The sequence below is a fragment of the Seriola aureovittata genome, chromosome 4 (genome assembly GCF_021018895.1).
Source record: "Seriola aureovittata isolate HTS-2021-v1 ecotype China chromosome 4, ASM2101889v1, whole genome shotgun sequence".
NCBI classification, from domain to species: domain Eukaryota; kingdom Metazoa; phylum Chordata; class Actinopteri; order Carangiformes; family Carangidae; genus Seriola; species Seriola aureovittata.
Window position 1 is genome coordinate 30,082,516 of NC_079367.1, and position 20,369 is coordinate 30,102,884.

General features: G+C 41.3%; 3 protein-coding genes across 3 annotated transcripts; all 3 read left to right on the top strand.

The window, feature by feature from the left end:
• Nucleotides 1–1,087: 1,087 nt before the first annotated feature.
• LOC130167829 (uncharacterized protein K02A2.6-like) lies at nt 1,088–4,124 on the top strand. Its single transcript, XM_056374326.1, is given in 4 exon segments — nt 1,088–1,454; nt 1,508–2,192; nt 2,194–2,427; nt 2,429–4,124. Coding segments are annotated over 4 exon segments (2,613 nt in total). The 3' UTR covers nt 3,756–4,124.
• Nucleotides 4,125–7,488: 3,364 nt separating this feature from the next.
• On the top strand, nt 7,489–8,430 carry LOC130167830 (olfactory receptor 6N1-like). Its single transcript, XM_056374327.1, has one exon. It carries the CDS (start codon nt 7,495–7,497, stop codon nt 8,428–8,430), a length of 936 nt encoding a protein of 311 aa, XP_056230302.1. The 5' UTR covers nt 7,489–7,494.
• A 9,849-nt stretch (nt 8,431–18,279) lies between these two features.
• On the top strand, nt 18,280–19,414 carry LOC130167998 (olfactory receptor 52K1-like). The gene has a single exon (XM_056374555.1). The coding sequence runs from the start codon at nt 18,430–18,432 to the stop codon at nt 19,375–19,377; it is 948 nt and encodes a 315-aa protein (XP_056230530.1). The 5' UTR covers nt 18,280–18,429; the 3' UTR covers nt 19,378–19,414.
• Nucleotides 19,415–20,369: the final 955 nt, after the last annotated feature.

Consider the following 20,369-nt stretch of genomic DNA (forward strand, 5'->3'; position numbering starts at 1 on the left):
GTGCTAGTGTTAGCAGTATTAAGATCATCACTGAGTCCTGTGAGGAGAGATAGAGAGCTGCGTGTGTATCTGTGTCTCCAGCTGTGTGTGTGACACATCAACTAAGTTGCATTTTGCATTTGATTGATGCTAAAAGTCACAGTGCTGGTGTCCTCACAGAGCAGTTCACTAGATAGATAGATAGATAGATAGATAGATAGATAGATAGATAGATAGATAGATAGATAGATAGATAGATAGATAGATAGATAGATAGATAGATAGATATTTCCTAGCCTAAGCCTTGCCAGACCCCTTTCTGCTGACACCATTATTTTCAGGGGCTTTTTTTTTAAAAAGGACTTTATTCCTCCATACCAGGTTACTTGGTGTAACTGGCTCCCGTGCAATGTCACTTCATTTGTGGCTATAGATGACACATTGGTTTTCATGTTAAACATTCAGTACATTTGTAATGCCGAGTACATAGTGATATTGCTGAGTACAGACTAATGAACGTTTACTACAACTGGCTGAACTGCGCAAACTGTCCAAGTTTTGTGAGTTTAGAGATGGACTTTCTGATGCATTGCATGACTGACTGGTGGGTGGTATGCATTGTCAGGGCACACAAAAACGGCTGTTGTCAGAAAAAGATCTCACACTGGATAAAGCATTATCTATTGCAGTGTCAATGGAGACAGCAGACAGGGACGCTTTGGAGCTGCAGAAAAGGAGTGTGGACAGTGGCTTGCATAAAATGTCAATGAATGACAGGAAGTGTTACAGATGTGGCAAAACCTCTCATGAGGCAAAGGACTGCTGTTTTAAGGATAAAGTGTGCAGGAAGTGTAACAAACCAGGGCACATAGAGAGAGTATGCAGACAAAAATCCGACAACAAACAAGTACACAGAGAGAGGACACACAAGGATAAAAAGTCCAAGTTCAAAGCAAAACGTGTACACAATGTCACTAAAGTTGAAAGTGGATCAGAATCAGAGTCTGATGCAAATGGACTGGCTTCATTACAGTTACACAGCATAACTGAAGAGGAAGACAGAGAAATAATCTGGATCACACCAGCTGTGTCAGGTGTGAAATTAAAGATGGAGCTAGACACAAGATCGGCTGTATCTGTTATTTCTAGCGCTGATTACAAACGGCTGTTTCCTAACCTACGGTTATTAAAGACCAACCTGAAACTCAAGACCTATACGGGCCAAAAGGTGTGCCCAAAAGGCAAGTTGAAGGTGGATGTTACATACAAAGGAGTGACACGACGGTTAACGCTGTATGTGCTACAGAGGGGAGGCCTACCACTTTTCGACCGTGAATGGTTGAGGAAGATCCGACTCGACTGGCACTCCATTAAAGCTCTACGTATGTCAACAGCTGACAACAGCTCGGACAGTGCCACACAGAGGCTGTCGCAGCTACTCAAGGCCCATGAGGAAGTGTTTAATAAGAGCATTGGTACGCTGAAGGGGATAAAGGCTATGATTGAGTTGGAGGAAAATGCCACAAAGCCCGTCCAGTACCGTATGCCATATGCCCAAAGGTGGAGGCTGAACTTCAGAGCTTGGTGGACTCTGGAGTTTTGTCACGGGTTGAATGGAGTGACTGGGCCACGCCCATTGTTCCTGTGATCAAGAAAGGAAAGGCTGAAGCTGTTCGCATATGTGGGGACTTCAAAGTCAGCGTCAATCCTGTGCTGCGTACAGTGCAGTACCCCCTTCCACTCATAGAAGACATCTTTGCTTCATTGGCTGGAGGGGAAAAGTTTTCAAAGATTGACCTTGCACATGCCTACCTACAGAAGGAGGTTGAAGAGTCAAGCAGGAAGTACCTCACGATTAACACCCACAAGGGGCTGTTTCAATACAACAGGCTCGTTTTTGGTGTTGCATCAGCTCCAGCATTATGGCAAAGAGCAATGGACCAAGTGCTCCAAGGAATCCCTGGTACACAATGTTACCTTGACGACATCATCGTGACAGGAAAGAGTGATAGTGAGCACCTGGAAAACTTCAACAACGTGCTCACTCGGCTGAGTGAGTATGGCCTGCGAGCAAAGAGGAGCAAGTGTGAGTTTTTCAGGAACGAAATATCATACTGCGGGCACGTCATTGACAAGCATGGCTTACACAAGTCAAAAGAGAAAATTGAAGCTGTGCTTCAAGCACCGAAACCAGGAAATGTGTCGCACCTCAAGTCTCATCAATTATTATCATAAGTTCCTCCCGAACTTTGCTACAGTGATGCACCCACTGAATGCACTCCTACAGAATGGAGTGAAGTGGGAGTGGTCTGAGGAATGTGACAGAGCATTCACTGAAACGAAAAGACTGGTCACATCAGATGAACTGTTAACCCATTATGACCCAACGCTGCCCATCAGACTAGCATATGATGCTAGTCCCTATGGAATTGGTGGTGTCTTGTCGCATGAAGGATGGATCTGAACGCCCTATTGTGTACGTGTCAAGATCGCTGACGAGTGCAGAATGCAATTATGCACAGATAGATCGTGAAGCCCTCAGCCTCATATGGGGTGTTAAGAAGTTTCACCTGTACCTCTATGGGCGACGGTTCACACTTGTAACGGACCACCAACCCCTTGTATCAATATTACCATGCAGGGATGGCCAGCTCATGGTAACCCCATGTTTCCAGAGTTTTCAGCCAGACGTGACCAGCTCTCAGTGTGTCAGGGGAACCTTGCTGTGTGGATCCCCTGTTGTAGTATCGCCAACACTACGCACCAGAGTATTGGAGACTCTCCATGAAGGACACCTGGGCACAGTCAAAATGAAGAGTCTAGCCCATAGCTATGTCTGGTGGCCGGGTATAGATAAACAAATAGAAGACATCACTAAAGGTTGCTCAGGGTGTCGTAGAGGTCAGAATGAACCACCGCATGCACCTCTACACCCATGGGAGTGGCCGTCTGCCCCATGGCAAAGGGTGCATATTGACTTCGCTGGGCCATTCATTAACTCCATGTTCCTGGTTGCAGTTGACGCTCACTCCAAGTGGCCTGAGGTGATAGTGATGAAGTCAACTACATCAGAGAGGACTGTAGCTGCTCTCGGGTCCATTTTCGCTAGAAATGGCCTTCCTGAACAGATTGTGAGTGACAACGGACCACAATACACGTCAGAGGAGTTCAGTCTGTTCATAAGAAAAAATGGCATCAAGCACTTAAGATCAGCGCCGCACCATCCAGCTACGAACGGGTTAGCCGAGAGGTTCGTCCAGACCTTCAAGAAGTCCATCAAAGCTATGGAAACTGAGGACTTGACCCTTCAGCACAAGGTGGACAGTTTCCTCTTTGGCTACCGAAACTCTGTTCATGCCACAACAAGCCAAACACCTGCCATGTTGTTCATGAACAGGAACTTCAGATCACACATTGATCTTCTGAAACCTGATCTGCGCAGAGTCGTGCAGAACAAAAAGTTCAGCCACTTGCCGACGAAAGCAGCTAGAAACTTTGAGGTTGGACAGGAGGTCTTGGCACGTGACTACAGGGGCGACAAGTGGACACCTGGAAAGATAGCCACAAGGACTGGACCCCTCATGTAGGCCTACACGGTGGATGTTGGAGAAACGGGCACCTGGAGGCGTCATATGGATCAGATTCTGGATGCACAGCCAAGGGCCAACACCTCACCATCTCCAGGCATGCCCCCCAGTGCTGAACAAGGGAATGACATGGACAAGACACCTGCCCCGGACACTCTTGTTCCTGAAAAGTGTCCTACTACTATTTAGGTTACCCCACAAGTCCAGAGGCGTTATCCTCTTAGGCACAGAGCACCTCCCAAGAGACTGGAGTTGTAATGTCGTTGTGACCGAGTGAAACTTGAAGTTGTTCTTGTTATTTTATTACAAAAAAACAAACAAAAAAATAATAATATTTTGAATACGAAAGGAAGTTGTTTATTATGGAGGTAAGTTTATAGGTTTTTTGTTGTGTGGACTGTTTTCTGTTGTCCAGTATTGAGAAGCATTTGTCTAGAGGGGGAGGAAGTGTAGTGTATGGAACTATTTCCTTTAGCGCAGTAATACGCCTCCTCTGTAATATAGCAGTACATCTGATAGGTAATGCGCATTGATATGTGTAACTGTCTGAATCTGCAAGTCCACCGGTAAAGCTGTGTTGAACTGGAGCTCCCTGTGTCCGTCTGATTAATCTCTGAAGTTGTGGGTAAAAGACTCAACAGGAGTCATTGCCTGTTTAATGTCTTCCATAGTCCATGGTTTGTGGACTAACATTAGACGTCCATCAGCACCTGCTACCTCCACCATGGGGAAATTCAGGACCTGCTGTACGTCTTACTTCAAACAATATACCAGTACTGTGGTTAGTAAACTCTTTTAAAGGTGGAATTGTCAGTGCACCTTCGAGGTTTCTACCTAAACCTTGTTTAAAAACTGTCCGGGTTTCTACCTCAACCTTGGACTGGTAGAACAAAATCTCTTTTTCCTTTTTTTTCCTTTTCTTTTTTAGAAATACATTTTCAGATTCTCACCAGTTAGGATTGGTGATCGCAGTGCTGAATGAGTCCAGCCTCAGGTCTTAAGTCCTCCTCTGAAGATCAAAACTGTCAAACTGTCAAGGAGAAGCAGCTGCATCTTCAAGGACAAGCAATTCCTTAGTTCGTACCAGACAGCACCAGATAAGGAGCATAAATGTGAGGATAGATTTATGTCATACAAAGCCAGTACAGATTTATTTTTCTATTACAACAGATAGATATATACCTTATTTATTTCCTAGGCGAATAATAATAGTTAATAATATATGATAAACAATAATAGTTAAATGAGTCCACTTGCTTTGGCTGAGTTGTCCTGCCAGAATGTTGTGGACAGGATGGTTGGTATTGTCTAAGATGGCGTCCATCTTACATTGCATGTGTCTCTCCACAACAGTCCTGAGTGAGTCCAGACATGCTGCTGCCCCAGCAGACTGCAGCATAAAAGTGAATTAATGTCCTCGGGGGCACCAGCCTAAAAAGGCAAGGACAGCCAATGCTGCTGTGTGCAGTGCACTGATTCACTCAGCTCTTCCTTCCAAATAAAAAGGAGGTAAAATAATTTTTTTGTCGTAAGCAGCTGTCTTTATGTTCCCTGAGGGGAGGCCCCACTTTGACACACTTTCAAAACCCCTGGTTTAGATCATACAAGTTCTTTATATTCAAACATTATAGGTCTGTTATAATAAATAGTAAGAATAGATATGAATATGCTAAAAAAAATAAAGTATGAGCATTGGCATGAATATGCTGAGATATACACAATGTGAACACTAGTAACAGTATGAATATTATGAAATAGTATAGAATAGAAATATAGAAATGGTAAACAACTAGAGGTATGATAAGAATTCAATGTACACACTATGTAACCAAAAAACACTAGAGAGTAGTACAAATATGGATATACTGTGAAATACATAACCAATATAGGCAGTGGTGTAACTGGTATGAATATTCATTATTCTGAATCAGCAGTATCAACATGTATAAACTGTGGCTCTGATATAATCACAGTGGTACAGACAAGTGTTGCAGCGTGGAGCAGGGTGACAGCTGAGGAGAAGAACCCGCTGGTTCTGGAACAAAGGGTCCAGTTGTAAACAGTCTCTTTGTCAGTGAGTGAGTCTAGGTGAGTTTTACTCACTGTCTTTGTACACTCTCTGCTGTTGGTGTTTGAGGGACAGGAAGCGAAGTGTCTGTACTGGCTAAGGTCCTGATAAAGACAGAGGGAAGCTGAAATCCCCTCAGAAATGTAAACTTCAGTGAACTTTCACTCCCACTCTCACTTTCACTCTCACTTTCACTCACTAACAATATGGTTCACCATATTGTAACCACTTTACTTGACCTTGCTCTTATGAGACCAAATTAAAGCCCCTCAGCCCTGTTCCTTACAGTCTACACGAACTGACCCGTTTACTTTCCTGGTCTCATTTCCCTTTCTGCTTTGCCTCTAATGGTTTGGACACTGAAGGCCTTCTCTCTTTGCTAGTGAACCATCTTTCATTGGGGGGTTTCATAGGAATTTTTTCACCATTGCACCTTGTGTTTACATATGAGGAAGTTCTGGATACTGGTTAGACACCTGTTCCAGCTTTTCTACCTGCCTCACCAGGTGTATGGACCTAACCACTACATCCTTGTTAAATTTAATTTGAGACCTTTTGCATTTTTCCAAATACTCCCATATTAAGGGACTGTAGATGTAGATATTCCTTTGTCAATAGTAATAAAAATAGTCAGTCCTATAAGTCGGCCATTAGCTCTAAACTCATACAGCTGTGAGGGTACCTTTCCAAAGCAACTGCTTGTGAGACCCTTCTTCCAGAAGAAATGCTTAAGTCTACACAAACAGTCTCCACACCCTTTCACATTCTTTCCCAGAGGTCAACATTTTCCTGTCACCATGCTTCCATGGTCATCTGCTAGATCTTCCCATCAGTCACCATCCAGTCTCATCTCCAGTGTTCCCCACATCTGCATGGGTCCTCAAGCACAGACATGTATGTTTGGTTAAACGATTACTTTACATTTCCTATGGTTCCTATGGTCTGGGATAAATGGATATGAATGATTAAATAAATAGATGGATGAAATGAACGCAAGTTGACCAAAACAGAATCTTTTGGGGTACTCCAATTATGTGGTTCCTAAAGTGGTTTTTGGTTACTGTAAGAGTTGGGGTTGGGGTTAAGGTTAGCCTTTGCAAACAACAAGTGAACAAAGTTGTTCTATTTTGCTGACATCAATTAAGCATGAGTTCCTTTCATAATGAGGTCACACATCAGCTGTGGGTGTCCTCTGTCTTTAAAAGCTTAAGAGAAGTGAAAGCAGAGTTTCAGTTCAGTTACGAGTGACTTGCTTACCGCAGACTAGAGCAGGATATCAGGTGAATGCTCACATCATTTTACAAACTTGTAAGCAAAACACTGCAGTGACTTTTCAAAAGAAAATGGTCCATTTAGGAATGTTTTTTACAACTATTTCCGTAATGAATTTATTTATGATTACTACACTATTTTTGTTCATGTGTGCTTTATGTTTAAATAGAAATTTGTGCCAAACAAGACAGTATTGAATCTAGTTAGATTTTTACAAATGTATAACAAAAGGTAGCACAATCATTGTTTTGTGTGCACAGTAGAATTGTTATGAACTGTTAGAAGGATCATGATAAACTCTAAGTTAGGAGAAGGTCACAGTATGACTGCAGCAGGATTTCATATTAATGTTAAAACTCACACAATGTCATAAACTGTCTTTAAACATTACGTTGACTCTAAATAAGGGAATGGTAAGTTTGGAGAATTTGTCACTTCTGTTTCTGAGGCCCAATTTCTGTACTGTAAGAAGACATAATACTGTGTGTGTGTTAATGCAGTGGGTCTAAAAAAGTGTAAATTTGACACTTATATTAGTTTGATTTCTACAAATCTACCAAAATCCCCCAATGCAAACTTGTGAGCCAGATGTCCATGATGAACTCTTCACAGGTTTCATATTTCACACTTGCTGCCTATTTTGACACTGGAAATTTGAAGTACTTGTATTTCATGATTGTCCTGTTTTTATACATTTTTATTGTTGGTTTAAATGTTGTGCTGATTGTGGTGATCTGTCTGAACAGAAGCTTACATGAACCCATGTACCTGTTTCTGTGCAGCCTGTTTGTAAATGAACTGTATGGTAGCACAGGGTTGTTTCCATTCCTGCTGGTTCAGATCCTCTCTGACATTCACACTGTTTCTGCTTCAGTTTGTTTGCTGCAGATTTATTGTGTACACACCTATGGAGCTGTAGAATATTTAAACTTAGCCATCATGTCTTATGACAGATACCTCGCTATCTGTTGTCCTCTACATTATAACGCACGAATGACATTTAACAAGATCGCCACACTAATTGCTGTAACATGGTTATATCCTTTGCTTGCATGTATTGTCATAATATATTGGAATGCGCATTCACAGCTGTGTGGAAACACCATTTACAAAGTTTACTGTGATGGCCACTCTATTGTTAAACTTGCATGCTCAGATGCTCAAGTAACAAATATTTATGGGCTCATTGCCTCTTTTGGTACAATCTTTGGTGCGTTCATTTTTATCATGTTCACATACATGAAGATTCTTAATGTTTGTTTTTCCGGTTCTAAACAGACCAGACAAAAAGCTGTCAGCACCTGCACACCTCACCTTGCTTCCATATTCAACTTTTCTGTTGGGGCTAGTTTTGAATTAATACAGAGCAGGTTTAATATGAAGAGTGTCCCCAGTATGCTGCGTATATTCTTATCGTTGTACTGGCTCACATGCCAGCCGCTCTTCAACCCTGTAATGTATGGACTTAATCTGTCCAAAATCCGTGTCATAGGTAGAAATCTGATGTCAAATGTAGGCGATTAATATAAATCTATCTAACAGATTTATTTATTGGCTTTAATTTGATCAGACCTTTAAGTATTCTAATGCAGGTCTGTGCATTTTGATATAATGTAAAAAATAAAATAAATTAACTGAACTATCAAACCTGTTTGCCTCTGTAACTATAGTAACATAACATCCCCATTACTGATGGTTAAACTTTACAGTTTTAGAAACTGTGCTACATTTTCTGTCAAACTAAGAAACGTGAATGTATTTTATATGAAATTACCATTATAAGTATTTATTTATGTTTTCTGTATATCTTATATTTTATAAATTACATAAAATGACATTACACATCACTGGATGCTACTCTACACTACCTCAACAAGACCTTTTATAACTGCTTATTTCTACACAGATATTTTTAAAATATACAAATCATGTACTGTATTTGGCTGAGGATAATATCATGTCACAAAAATAATTATATCAATGTGTAGAAAAACTGAATGTAATTTCTTCAATTTCAATTTTGTGCATTCATCAATTACTTAATCTGAAATGTTTTTGAATGTTCCTGCATCTTCAGCCTGCTTCTTGTGCTGTTGTAATATTTGAATTACCTCTCAATAAAGATGTTGTATTTTCTTATTTGTAATGACCGAGCAGCATATGTCACACAAGTAACTAAGACAGTATCTCAATGGCAAAAGTTAGCTGCTTTGACTCTAATCAAAATGAAATAATCTCAGAGGATAATAATACTACAGGTTGAGAGAGAGTTAGAGGCGCATATCAAAAGATTATCCAACTACATGGGCCTACAGGTATTCCTGATCCCTACATTACTATACTGAAGTGCATATGTAGATGTATGAAACTGCTCATCCTTCTCATCAGCACCAACAACTCTGATCAAACTCTAATCAAAAGTACTCTCAATGCAAAATAGTGTTAGTGTAGGTTATTGGATTATTATTATTATTGTTGAATGAATTAACATAAGATTAAACATTTTATCCATTTCAGGGAAATGTAGCATCACACAGAACAAATTTATCAAAGTTGATAAACCATACAAAGTGTACTTCAGTATGTTACCCATAACCATTGTGCCTAAATGCAATGCATGAGAAAATCTAAAGATGCTGTTTTGTGATAATCCATATCAAAATGACAGAATAAATATAATAGAGGATATAATAAAAACAATGATAATCTGATATGAGAAATACAGATTAAAATACGAGATCTATAGTATGTAAACATTTTAATTTTGCTGTTTGATTAATAGTGATGGTTTAGTTGTAGCTATGAGGCTATGCTATAGAGTGACAGAGTCCGAATCAGGAGGTTGTGGTGGTGAAAGGCTGAGAGGACACTGCTGTCTGTTTCCTGTTTCAAACCAACAGTCAGTAGGTGTGTTTCCTTTAATCTGCTTAATGTGTAATTTGAAAATGCAAAGTTAAAAATGAGAAAGGAAACACGTGAATTTCGAATAAAACTCAAAAATGTTGGAAAAAGATGTATAAGCTCGCATGACGTGATTTTTCAGACTCTTGGAGAAAGCAATATTTCGCAAAATTGAAATGGAAACACTGTCTTTGCATTCCAGTCTTGTTTAGGGAGCAATTTCCAAGGAGGAAGCAGACTTTCATTGGAATGATGTTGCGATTGCAGCTTTATTTGCATAACATCATTCAATGGAAACACAGACCGTTCATAATTGTGTCGTGTCGACTTAAAAAAAAAAAATTGTTTCTATTTTGTGCAAAACTGCAATGGAAACCTGGCTACAGTTGCTTCCTTTTACCACAACTATGATCGTTCTTTCCCTTTGCATATCTGACCATTATTCCTAGAGATATATATGAAATTGCAGACGCTGCAGACCCCTTTTGTAGAATCCAAAATGTTCATTATTTTCAGTTTTGGGGAGGATCCAAATATCATCTAAATAAACTACCTTCGCATTAAAATATTTTTATACAACCATTGATTTCATAAACGACACATATGAAAAACATAGTTGCACTTTGTTCTACCTCGGGTGGAGATATTGCAGCTTTTGAAGGCATTAGTTCCTCTACTAATCGTTACATACCTGCTTTCATAAATAATATGAATGGTTTCCTTTATTGCCATGATAGAAGATGGTGACTTGTTAAAGGAAAAACCTGAAACGTAATGAAAGCAAACTGACTTACAAATGCTTGATACAAAACTGATAAACAAAACTCAGAAAATCCCAAAATCACTTGAAATGGACGCAAATTCACAACTAGAGGTGAACTTGCATCCTTTTACAATGAACAGGTATCACTATGGTTCAAAACACAGACACCCCGCTGTTGTGAATTCATGCATGGAACAAGAACATGGAAGTTTAGTTTCTGTTGCCCATTCATTGTAAAACATGCATTACCTTGCTTGTAAGGGCCGTCCAACTTCGTTGCTGTCATGAGTCAGCTAATTTAGCTAGTGAGCCAGCCAGCCATCTGCAGTTAAGTTACTTCAGGTTGGATATTTTTAACCACGGATACTTACTTACTAATACCTTACACTGCCAGCTGAGTTTGCCTTTCTGTTGGGACTGAGGCTACACACAACTGACTGTCACAGAGCACACATACAGATACAAGGGAGAGAGAGTGAGCTGTTAGCCGCCGAGCAGACTCTCGGCCACCAGTTGGAGCGGTCAGTATCAGTGTGAAACACTTAGATCAGTAACTGTTTTTTTCTGAAACTTATCTCAGGGTCAAGCTCACTCTGTCTTCCCTGAGCGCGGTGTAGTTGCCGTGTGTCTTGTTGAACAGCACCCTGCTGGGCAGGTGAGGTGAATGCCAATTGTACCCTTTTCCATTGCTGACAAAAGCCCGATATTAGAGGGTCTTTGCAGGTTTTTGGACCAGTGGAGAAGCAGCTTACCATCAACACCAGGTGAAATGTGGTAGGATCCGGAGTGAATGGTTGTCGAATCTACTCTAAAACTAACTTCACCGCGGTAGCCAGCCCCAGAATGCACTCTGGTAGGCTACCTTCTCATGTTAAGGAAAACAAAGCAAGTTTCATAATGTTTATTGCAACAACAGGGAAAACAAGTAAAATAAGCGATGAACTTAAACTTCAACTGGTTGTTGTGAGACTGAGTGGGGCGTGACCATGATGCTCTCACTTCCTAAACATTCGTAAAGCGTTTTATTATTGTTCCCATCCTTACCAGTTTTAGCGACTCAGTGACTGATGAGGCGCGTGAGTACACGTGTGGTAGAAGTATGTCGCGGGTGTTTTCAGGTGTTATCAGTTTCGTTGAGTCGTAATAATGACTTTTTTCTTTACAGATTGATTCCTCACTCAGTGACTTGATGGATGATGACACTCTTGCTGGCTACATCCCAATATATGGAGATCAGATAGCAGGAAGACGCTTCTGTTGGGAAAATAAAGGTACAACTGCAAAACAATCAAAAAAACATTCACTGCGTAAAAAACTAAATAAGATGGGCATCAATGGGAATGATCATGAGACCAAAGCGGAAAAGATCTTATGCAAAACACATCAAAATGGCTGAAAAAAAACTAGAAAAGATTAGTTGGGGTGGATTCGTGAAGGTAAACATATGAGGAAACACAAAGGAGCAAGGACAATTGATGCACCCAAAGAATCCAAAGAAACTGACATATAACAGTATGCTAAAGCCCTTTTCTTCCCAAATGGAAAATGTAAATTTGAAAGATTTGAGACACAAATGACTCACAACACACAGCTGAGACACACAAGGAAAGTGAGCAAGCTACTGAAACTGTCGTCACCAGCGATGACCTTGGGGTTGCTGTTTGTCGAATAGGAATGAAGCCACACAATGAATCTTGAAAAACCATCAATCGCTCCATTAATACATATACCAGATGGTTTTAGTTTGTCATATGAGTCCACATGTCTCATTATCCTTTGGGTGAAAACATATCCAGCGTGGATGCAGTTCAGATGGTGGCTTGTGTCCATGGAGCCGTCCGTGGCCCTCCAGCTGATCAATAAGGAATGATGCTACCTCCAGCAGGTTGGACTCATTCTTCCGCCTGTACAGCCCCATGTATTTTAAAATCCTTCTTAGTGTGCACATACTTATCACACCCTCATCCACCTTGTTCATGATTGCAGAATCTCTCCATGTCTAAACCCAAACATGAAATAGAACTGAATTAAATCCTGTAAATTAGCCATATTTCTTAGTTTATTCTGCCAGACAGCTGCACAAATCTTCTCTGTTGAAAGAAAACTGAACCAGATAATCCAATAACAATAATATGACTGACAAACCACAAAAGTGACTAAATATTGCCTGTGATAGTTTGTTTATCAGTAAGGTGAGTTTTATTGAAATGAACTCAACCCAAGGAAAAACTGAGGATTTAGAAAATCATTTGTACTTAATTGAATACAATTGATGAATTAATTCAAATTACTGAGTTTCCTATGTGTTAAGTTTTTACACTGCGGTTTTCTAAACCAACATCTCTGAGTTTGTGTTTGTGTGGTCGCTGTAGCAACTGCAGCTTAAAATAACACATTACCCTTCTTCCTGTGGTGTCACTACACAGGAGCAAAGGCCTTACTGCCTCCAGAGCGTCCAAGTGTCCACACAGACTCCGGGCTCTGGGGTCCGGCCTCGTGTTGTTACAGATGGAAATAGCTGCTGTTGATGAAGCCGATGAAGAGAGGAGCTCCACTGGGGCTCATTACTTACAAATAATGCAGTAACAATGATGTAATCACACATCAGTTTACACTGACCCTCTCTGTCCACCATACATCACACTGTGGCTCAGTTTACATGTTTAACTTCTATGAAAACAGTCATGCATTACCCTTAAAGAATGAAGTAATGTGCTCCCGGGGTGGCCAGGTCCCACATTAATTCAGAGATTTCTACACAGTTCAGCACAAAGACACAAAGGCCTCCTGTTTAATGAAATTACTAACATAAATATGTTTACATCAAGTACAGTGACTAACAGGCTCCCAAACAGGCTCAAAGAGAAACTTTGACTCTTTGATGAGGAGGACCTCATTAACCTCCAACACACAAAATTAGAGTTTGGATCCTTGATTATTCAATGCCAATACAAATATTCATAATGGAAATTGTAATGATTGTCATGGTTTGCTATGGCAGACACGTTTTGTTAGTTTTGTTTGGACTTTTCTCACTTCCTGTTTTATTTTGTAATTTGGTTTCTTTGTGTGTCAGTGTTTTTGCTTCCTGTCTTGGTCCTGTTTCTGTGTGGTGATTGTCTGCCCCGCCATAATGTGTTTCACCTGTGTTCAATCACCCTCGCCTCCCTTGTCTATATAGTCTTTGTGCTTCCCTTTGTCTGTGTCGGTTCTTCTGTTGATCTCTGGGTTTGTCCTCGATCTGTTCATGGCTGTTTAATCCTCAATCTGTTCACGTAGTCTGTTCATGTCTGGTTTGTTTTTGGTCTGTTCATGTTACCTGTTCATGTTCTCCTGTTGTCATCCCCTATGGTTCCCTGTGCTTGTGATATAAGTTCTTTTGTTAAATAAACCTGTCTGCACTGTCTCCCATGTGTTGGCTGCATTTGGGTCCAGCCTTACCCCTCAAACCCTTACAGTTGTGACAATGATTACAAATAAGATATATCATCAGGATCCATGTTTTCAACATAAACATTTTGATAAGGCTCCCCTACAGTGGGTTATTAAAGCTGGAGTACAGGACTTTTAAAAATAAATGAACATCCGTTTCATTCTTTCACTTAGTCCTGTTTAACACTCTCAGCTCCAGGTAAATCTCTGCATACCAGAGTTTTAAACTTCCTGTCTGTGGACACTTTCCTGACTTTCTTGTGCTGCACAATGGGAGTGACAAGTTTTATGTCAAGCAACCAGTTTGCCAGAGCTGAGGAAAGCGTTCTGTCGTGTCCCCCTGTGCAACAGTACAACATGCTGAAGGTTCCTAGGTGAAATACACAGGTACGAACCTACACAATAATAGTACCGGAAACATTATGCAGCTGTCTATGCTTGTGCTATGCTTGTGTTGAGCCTCCAGATATGTTTATATACAGACAACAGAACATGATGTCAGAAGGCGTAACCATTGCAATGGAAACAGAGCAGTCACATGGTGCAGCCTATGGCGGGACAGTGTCCAAGAAAAGTTTCTAATCCTCCAGATAAGAAAGAAACTCGGTGTTCAGAGGAAGGATTACAGTCTGAAGAAGGACAGACACATCAGTGTGACTTTTCCTTGTTGGACAGGATGACAGAAGAGAAGAGACTGAAAGCAGGTATGGGTGTCTCCTTACTACTTTTGGACAGGTTGGTATTTGTAAAACGTTTGGAGTTGGCTATGTAGCTATTACGTTTATTCTACCTAAATAATGAATTTTTATCCTGGAATTGTGATGCTCAAATTTCTCTGTATTCCACACTGTTTGTGTAATTCCTCTCACTGCCAGAGAGGGGAGATGAAAGCTCCCCACTGCAGGTTTCCATGATTGTGACCTCTGCTATTTGGGACATTTTACAGTGTAAAGATAAAACTGTCAGTGCCCTTTGCTGGACAAACTCTGTCATTTCTGTTTCCGAATGACTTCAAACATATCGTCAACATTTCTGTGCTGCATTTTTTTTCTCTTTCACTTACTGGATGACACATATGCTGCTACATATTTATCTATATTTAAGAATGTTATTGATTTTGATGAAAGATGCCCATTCAGTAACTGAGGAATTAGGAGGAGGGGGAGGTTGGTGTTCTGTTAAGAGGGTAATGCTTATGGGAGCATGGTCAGCGATAATGATGCTATGGATGGCTGGATCAGTTATCTTATGAGTGATAGAGTTGTTAACCAAAAGGAAATCTATGCAGTAGTATGATTTATGGCAAGGTGAATAATATGAGTATACCTTATGACTGGGATTAATCAGTCTCCTGATATCCTTCAATCTAACATGTACTGGTTAAGTAGTGATGAGGAGTGGTTTGGTGTATTGTGACGATGAGCGATAACACATCATTTTAAAATGCACATTTTTCAAAAGCTCTTTGTTTTGATGTACTTTTAATAATTATTATTATTAGGATAGGACGGCATCTTGTTCCGGACCCCGACTGGTATTTGTGACCACAAATCTAAACCATCAACCTGTCTCTTTGATCCCAACTAGGCTCACGAGGTTTTACCCTTAGTTGCCACTTCTCAGTAGATGTGATCAGTCTGTCTTCATTAACTGGTTATGAACCAGAACCTTTGAAGTAGCTGTAATTAAACCTCCTCTCATGAAGCTAACTCTTGATTTAGGTGTGTTAGCCAACAATATACCTATATCCAACCTTCCAAATTGTTATGTGACAGAACAACTATTTTTTTCAGTCAGGATTTAGATGCATCATAAAACAGAGACAGCACTGGTGAAAGCTGGTGAAATTACCTTCCTATTGTATCTTGCAAAGGACAAGTCTCTGTACTCTTGACTTCGTAAATCTCGTCTCGTCTCGTCTCGTCTTCTCCCGCTTATCCGGATCCGGGTCGCGGGGGCAGAAGCCTCAACAGAGAGGTCCAGACGGCCCTCTCCCCAGCCACTTCCACCAGTTCCTCCGGGAGAATCCCGAGGCGTTCCAAGGCCAGCCGAGAGATATAATCCAGCGTGTCCTTGGTCGACCTCGAGGTCTCCTCCCGGTGGGACATGCCAGTTTGAGGCAACAAATTGCAAATCTGTTCACACAATTTAGCAACAACTACATTCAGTATTCTTCTTCTTTGCTTCATGACTCTTGTGCTCTGTGGGATTTTGTCTCTACAGCCAATGACAGCAGCAGACAGAGGGTATGAAAGTGCTAAGTCAGTGGTTCAGCAGGGACAGGTGGGTGAAGGAGAGTCAGCGGCTGATCTCATCAACCTGCAGAGGGGACAAACTCCACACACCAACAAGTAAAAGCAGCTGAGACCTGTCTTACTGTTCACTAGCAGCACTGTTCAATGATTTCACTCCACTGTCTGAATCTGTTGATTAATCCTTGTGTGTTTAAGTGTGTTAAAGTTCTGTCTTTCAAGAAAGATCAGGCTCCTCTGCTCTTTGTGAGCCTTGTATGTGAAAATGTTTCATGGAGTTGATGTATTAATTTTCTTTTGGCAGATGTTTGCTGTTGAGAAGTCAGAAGAAATACTGAGTGTTTGGTAGGCATGGCTTCTCAATGTCTGTTGTCAAGTGAAGTCAACTTTATTTATACAGCTGGAAATCACACATTTTCCACCGCGGCCTTTACAGCCTGCACACCCTTTATCCTTCTTTATCTGTAGAACCCCCCAGTTCAAATGAGGGGAAACTCTTCTTTAATGCTGCTTGAGGGAGGTGGAAGAGGAACAGGGGAAGGTGTTTGGTTAACTGTTAAAGACTGTGGTCCCCAAAAAAACAGGCAGCATCACCAGAAGACACTGATGAGCCTGAAGTGACAAGATAATCATTCTTTTATATAATTATATAAAATATATAATTATGTTATAATTATATAAAGTATAATTATATAATTACATCAGGAGTTTGGGTCTTGTGTTATCACAGTAGATTCTGTTGAACATGTACAGAATGTGTTGTTCTCATTTTGCTGATATTCTTCCTACTAATGCTGATGTGTTATGACTGATGTATGATGAACTATAGGGACAGGTAGTTTGATCAGTAGTGGTCGCAGCTGACCTTTGAACCCTACAACAACTTGCAAATACTGCAGAAAATCTTAATTCATGACAAATGTGAGTGAAAGTTTTTAGTAACATCAGGTGGGGGTTGAGATTTTTTTTGTAGCTGTCTACTGTTTAATGATCCAAACAACACAGTCTGAAAATCTCTTTTTCTTGACATGTTCTAGAAATGACAGAGGAGATCTTACAACAAAATGAGATAATTCATTGCACTTATTGACCAAGAAAAAGAAGAAAATCAGTTTATCTGTGCTAAAAAATGGAAAAAATACTCAGTGTGATTAATAAACAAATGAAAAATTAACAATTAAATGACCAATCAGCTACATGTCTGTCGTTGTGCCAAAGTAACCTACAGATAAAAAAAGATTATGCATGAAAAATCATCACATTTATGTAATCATTATCTGATTTCAACATTTTGTTTTCCCACTGGACTGTCACACATGAACCAGTTGAGCTCATATTGTTCATCTAACTTCATATTTTTGTAATCTCTTCACTCAGAATTGTCACTGTGTTTTTCCATATTGTAAAAATCAAGTCTAATTTGTAAAGCCACATAAACGGCATGTTGTCATCTGAACTGACACAGAAAAGAGACTCAAACAGATTATGAGGCAAAAAACAAAAAAAATGATTTTGACGTATTTAATTAAATCTTACTTAATAAATTAAATTTAACTGTATTCTGGCATGAGCATATACCTGTGGTGGCAGGCTCTGGTGTGAATGTGGTGGTGAGGACAGATCACCACTACCAAAGTTATTTTGTATCAAACTTCTAAATTTACTTAAATTAGTTCCTTCTCTGAAATAACACACAGCACAAATGTTCACAGATGATCTTTGAATGTCAGATGTCACAGAGGTATCAATGTTAGTGTTAGCAGCCATCACTGAGTCCTGTGAGGAGAGATAGAGAGCTGCGTGTGTATCTGTGTCTCCAGCTGTGTGTGTGACACATCAACTAAAAGTTACATTTTACATTTGATTGATGCTAAATGTCACAGCACAGGTGTCCTCACAGAGCAGTTCACTACCATAAATATTATGTGTGTATTTATATCTGGATTACAGACTGTGTGCTTGAAGAAGTGAGATTTCAGATTGTGTTGTAACAATGAAAGATGAACGTAGTGTGGGTCTCCATTTCTTTATTGGTTGTGTGCAAATGGAAAGCAGGTTACAAAGACATATTCTGCAGCTGTGGATAACTGAACTGACTTCACAGATGAATGTGTCTCTGTTCTCAGGCTGATTGAACTGAAACCCTGGACGAGGAGGTTGTAGGAGAAGAGGAGGATGGACAACGTCTCCTCACACAAACATTTCATCCTCGATGGCTTCAGTGAACTGGGAGCTCTGAGGCCCGTCCTCTTCATCCCGTTCTCCATCATGTTCACCGTGTCGCTGTCGGCCAACTCCCTGCTGCTGTACATCATCATCTCACAGAGAAGCCTCCACTCCCCGATGTACGTCCTCATCGCCGGCATGGCGTGCGTGGACCTGAGCCTCCCTCTGTTCTTCGTCCCCAACATGCTGCTGAACTTCCTGTTTGACTGGAGGGGAATCTCTCTGATTGGCTGCCTGGTTCAAATGCACTTCATTCACTTTGTTGGAACTTTTCAGTCCACGTTACTGGTGTGGATGGCATTGGACCGCTACTTCGCCATCTGCACACCACTCTACTACCATGAACGCATGGCGCTACAGAGGTTTCTCAGGTTTATGATCCCACCTGTGATCAGAAACATCCTCATAATCACAGCGTTTGTGAGTCTTGCAGGGCCCTTGTCCTTCTGTGCTTCTAATGTGATAAATCACTGTTTCTGTGAGCACATGGCCTTGGTGGAGCTGGCCTGTGGAAGCACCACCATTAACAACCTTGTGGGGTTACTGGCTGTGTTCCTCATCCCTGTGGCCGACTTCATCTTCATCACTGCCTCTTATGTGGTGATATTCAGGTCTGTGCTGAAGTCCGGCAGATCAGGTTTCAAAGCTCTTGATACTTGCATCACCCACATTGTGGTCATCAGCATCAGCCTGACTGTGGCGCTTACTGCTTTCCTTTCCTACCGGATCAGAGTTGGTCTTCCTGCCGCCAGTCGGGTTTTCTTCAGCACCATGTACCTGCTGTTCCCAAGCTGCTTCAACCCGATCATCTACGGCGTCAGAACCACAGAGATAAGAAAGCACATCCTGAAGACGCTGACATGCTGTCACTTTATACACACTGTGTCCCACTCTTAAAGGTTCTGTAAGCTAGATTTTAAACAATACTACAGCAGCAAACAACTATTTTCTATGTAAAGATATAGTGGCGTAAAGGCATTGTGAGCAGAGAACGAAGCCACACCCCTCTGTGTGTGTTGTAATATGAGTTTCTCTGGTCTTTGTTTTGGTTCCAACAGCACGTGTATGTTAGTGCATGTGAGTCCCTCCTGTTAAAGGTTTTGTAAGGGAAATTTTAAACAATACTACAGCAGCAAACAACTATTTTCTGTGTAAAGTTCATAGAACGTAAAAATGCTCCACTGTTGCCATCTTAGTAGTGCCTGACTCCGCCCTAACTCCAAGCTAATCCCAAACTTATCCAAAAATGAACAAAGAGGAGGGGAGCGGAGACGACCACAGACAGGTTGTGGCAAGCATACGCTCACCCACCTGTCACTCAAAGAGGCCACGCCCTCAATTCTACGTAAATTTAATCCTTAATAAAATGTAAACAGATGAGTCATATAAACAGTTGTCATGAAGGAGGAAATGCTCTAGAGACCAAAACTGTTTTTGCACCAGGCTGTAAGGTCATTGCACAGGTCAGATGTTGGTCCCTGCTTCGGCCTTCCGGCCTGTCGCACCTCCTCCGGTGCCAGTGCGGGCAGCTGCAGGGTCATCAGCTGGAAGCCGCCGTTCACGGATGTTTCGCCCCCTATGCCAGTACATCTCCCGGCGGGGGGGCAGTGGCGTATGGGGACGTCTCCCCGCCACTCCCTGCAACTGCCCTTAATGGGGTGTTAGCCCCCATCCACTTTCCTTCCTCCGAAGCCACAGCCAGTAGCTCGCCTTTCTCGGCCTCTTCTCCCAACTCTTTCACCGCCTTCCGCAAGCTTGACCCCGTCAACCCAGCTCTGCGGAGCAGTTGGACTGCCGCCTTGCCAACAAAGCCCCTGCTTCCCACCTCCACAGGATGTACCCTGGCTCTCCAGCCAGTCTCTTGGCACTCTGCTGCCAGCTCAGAATAC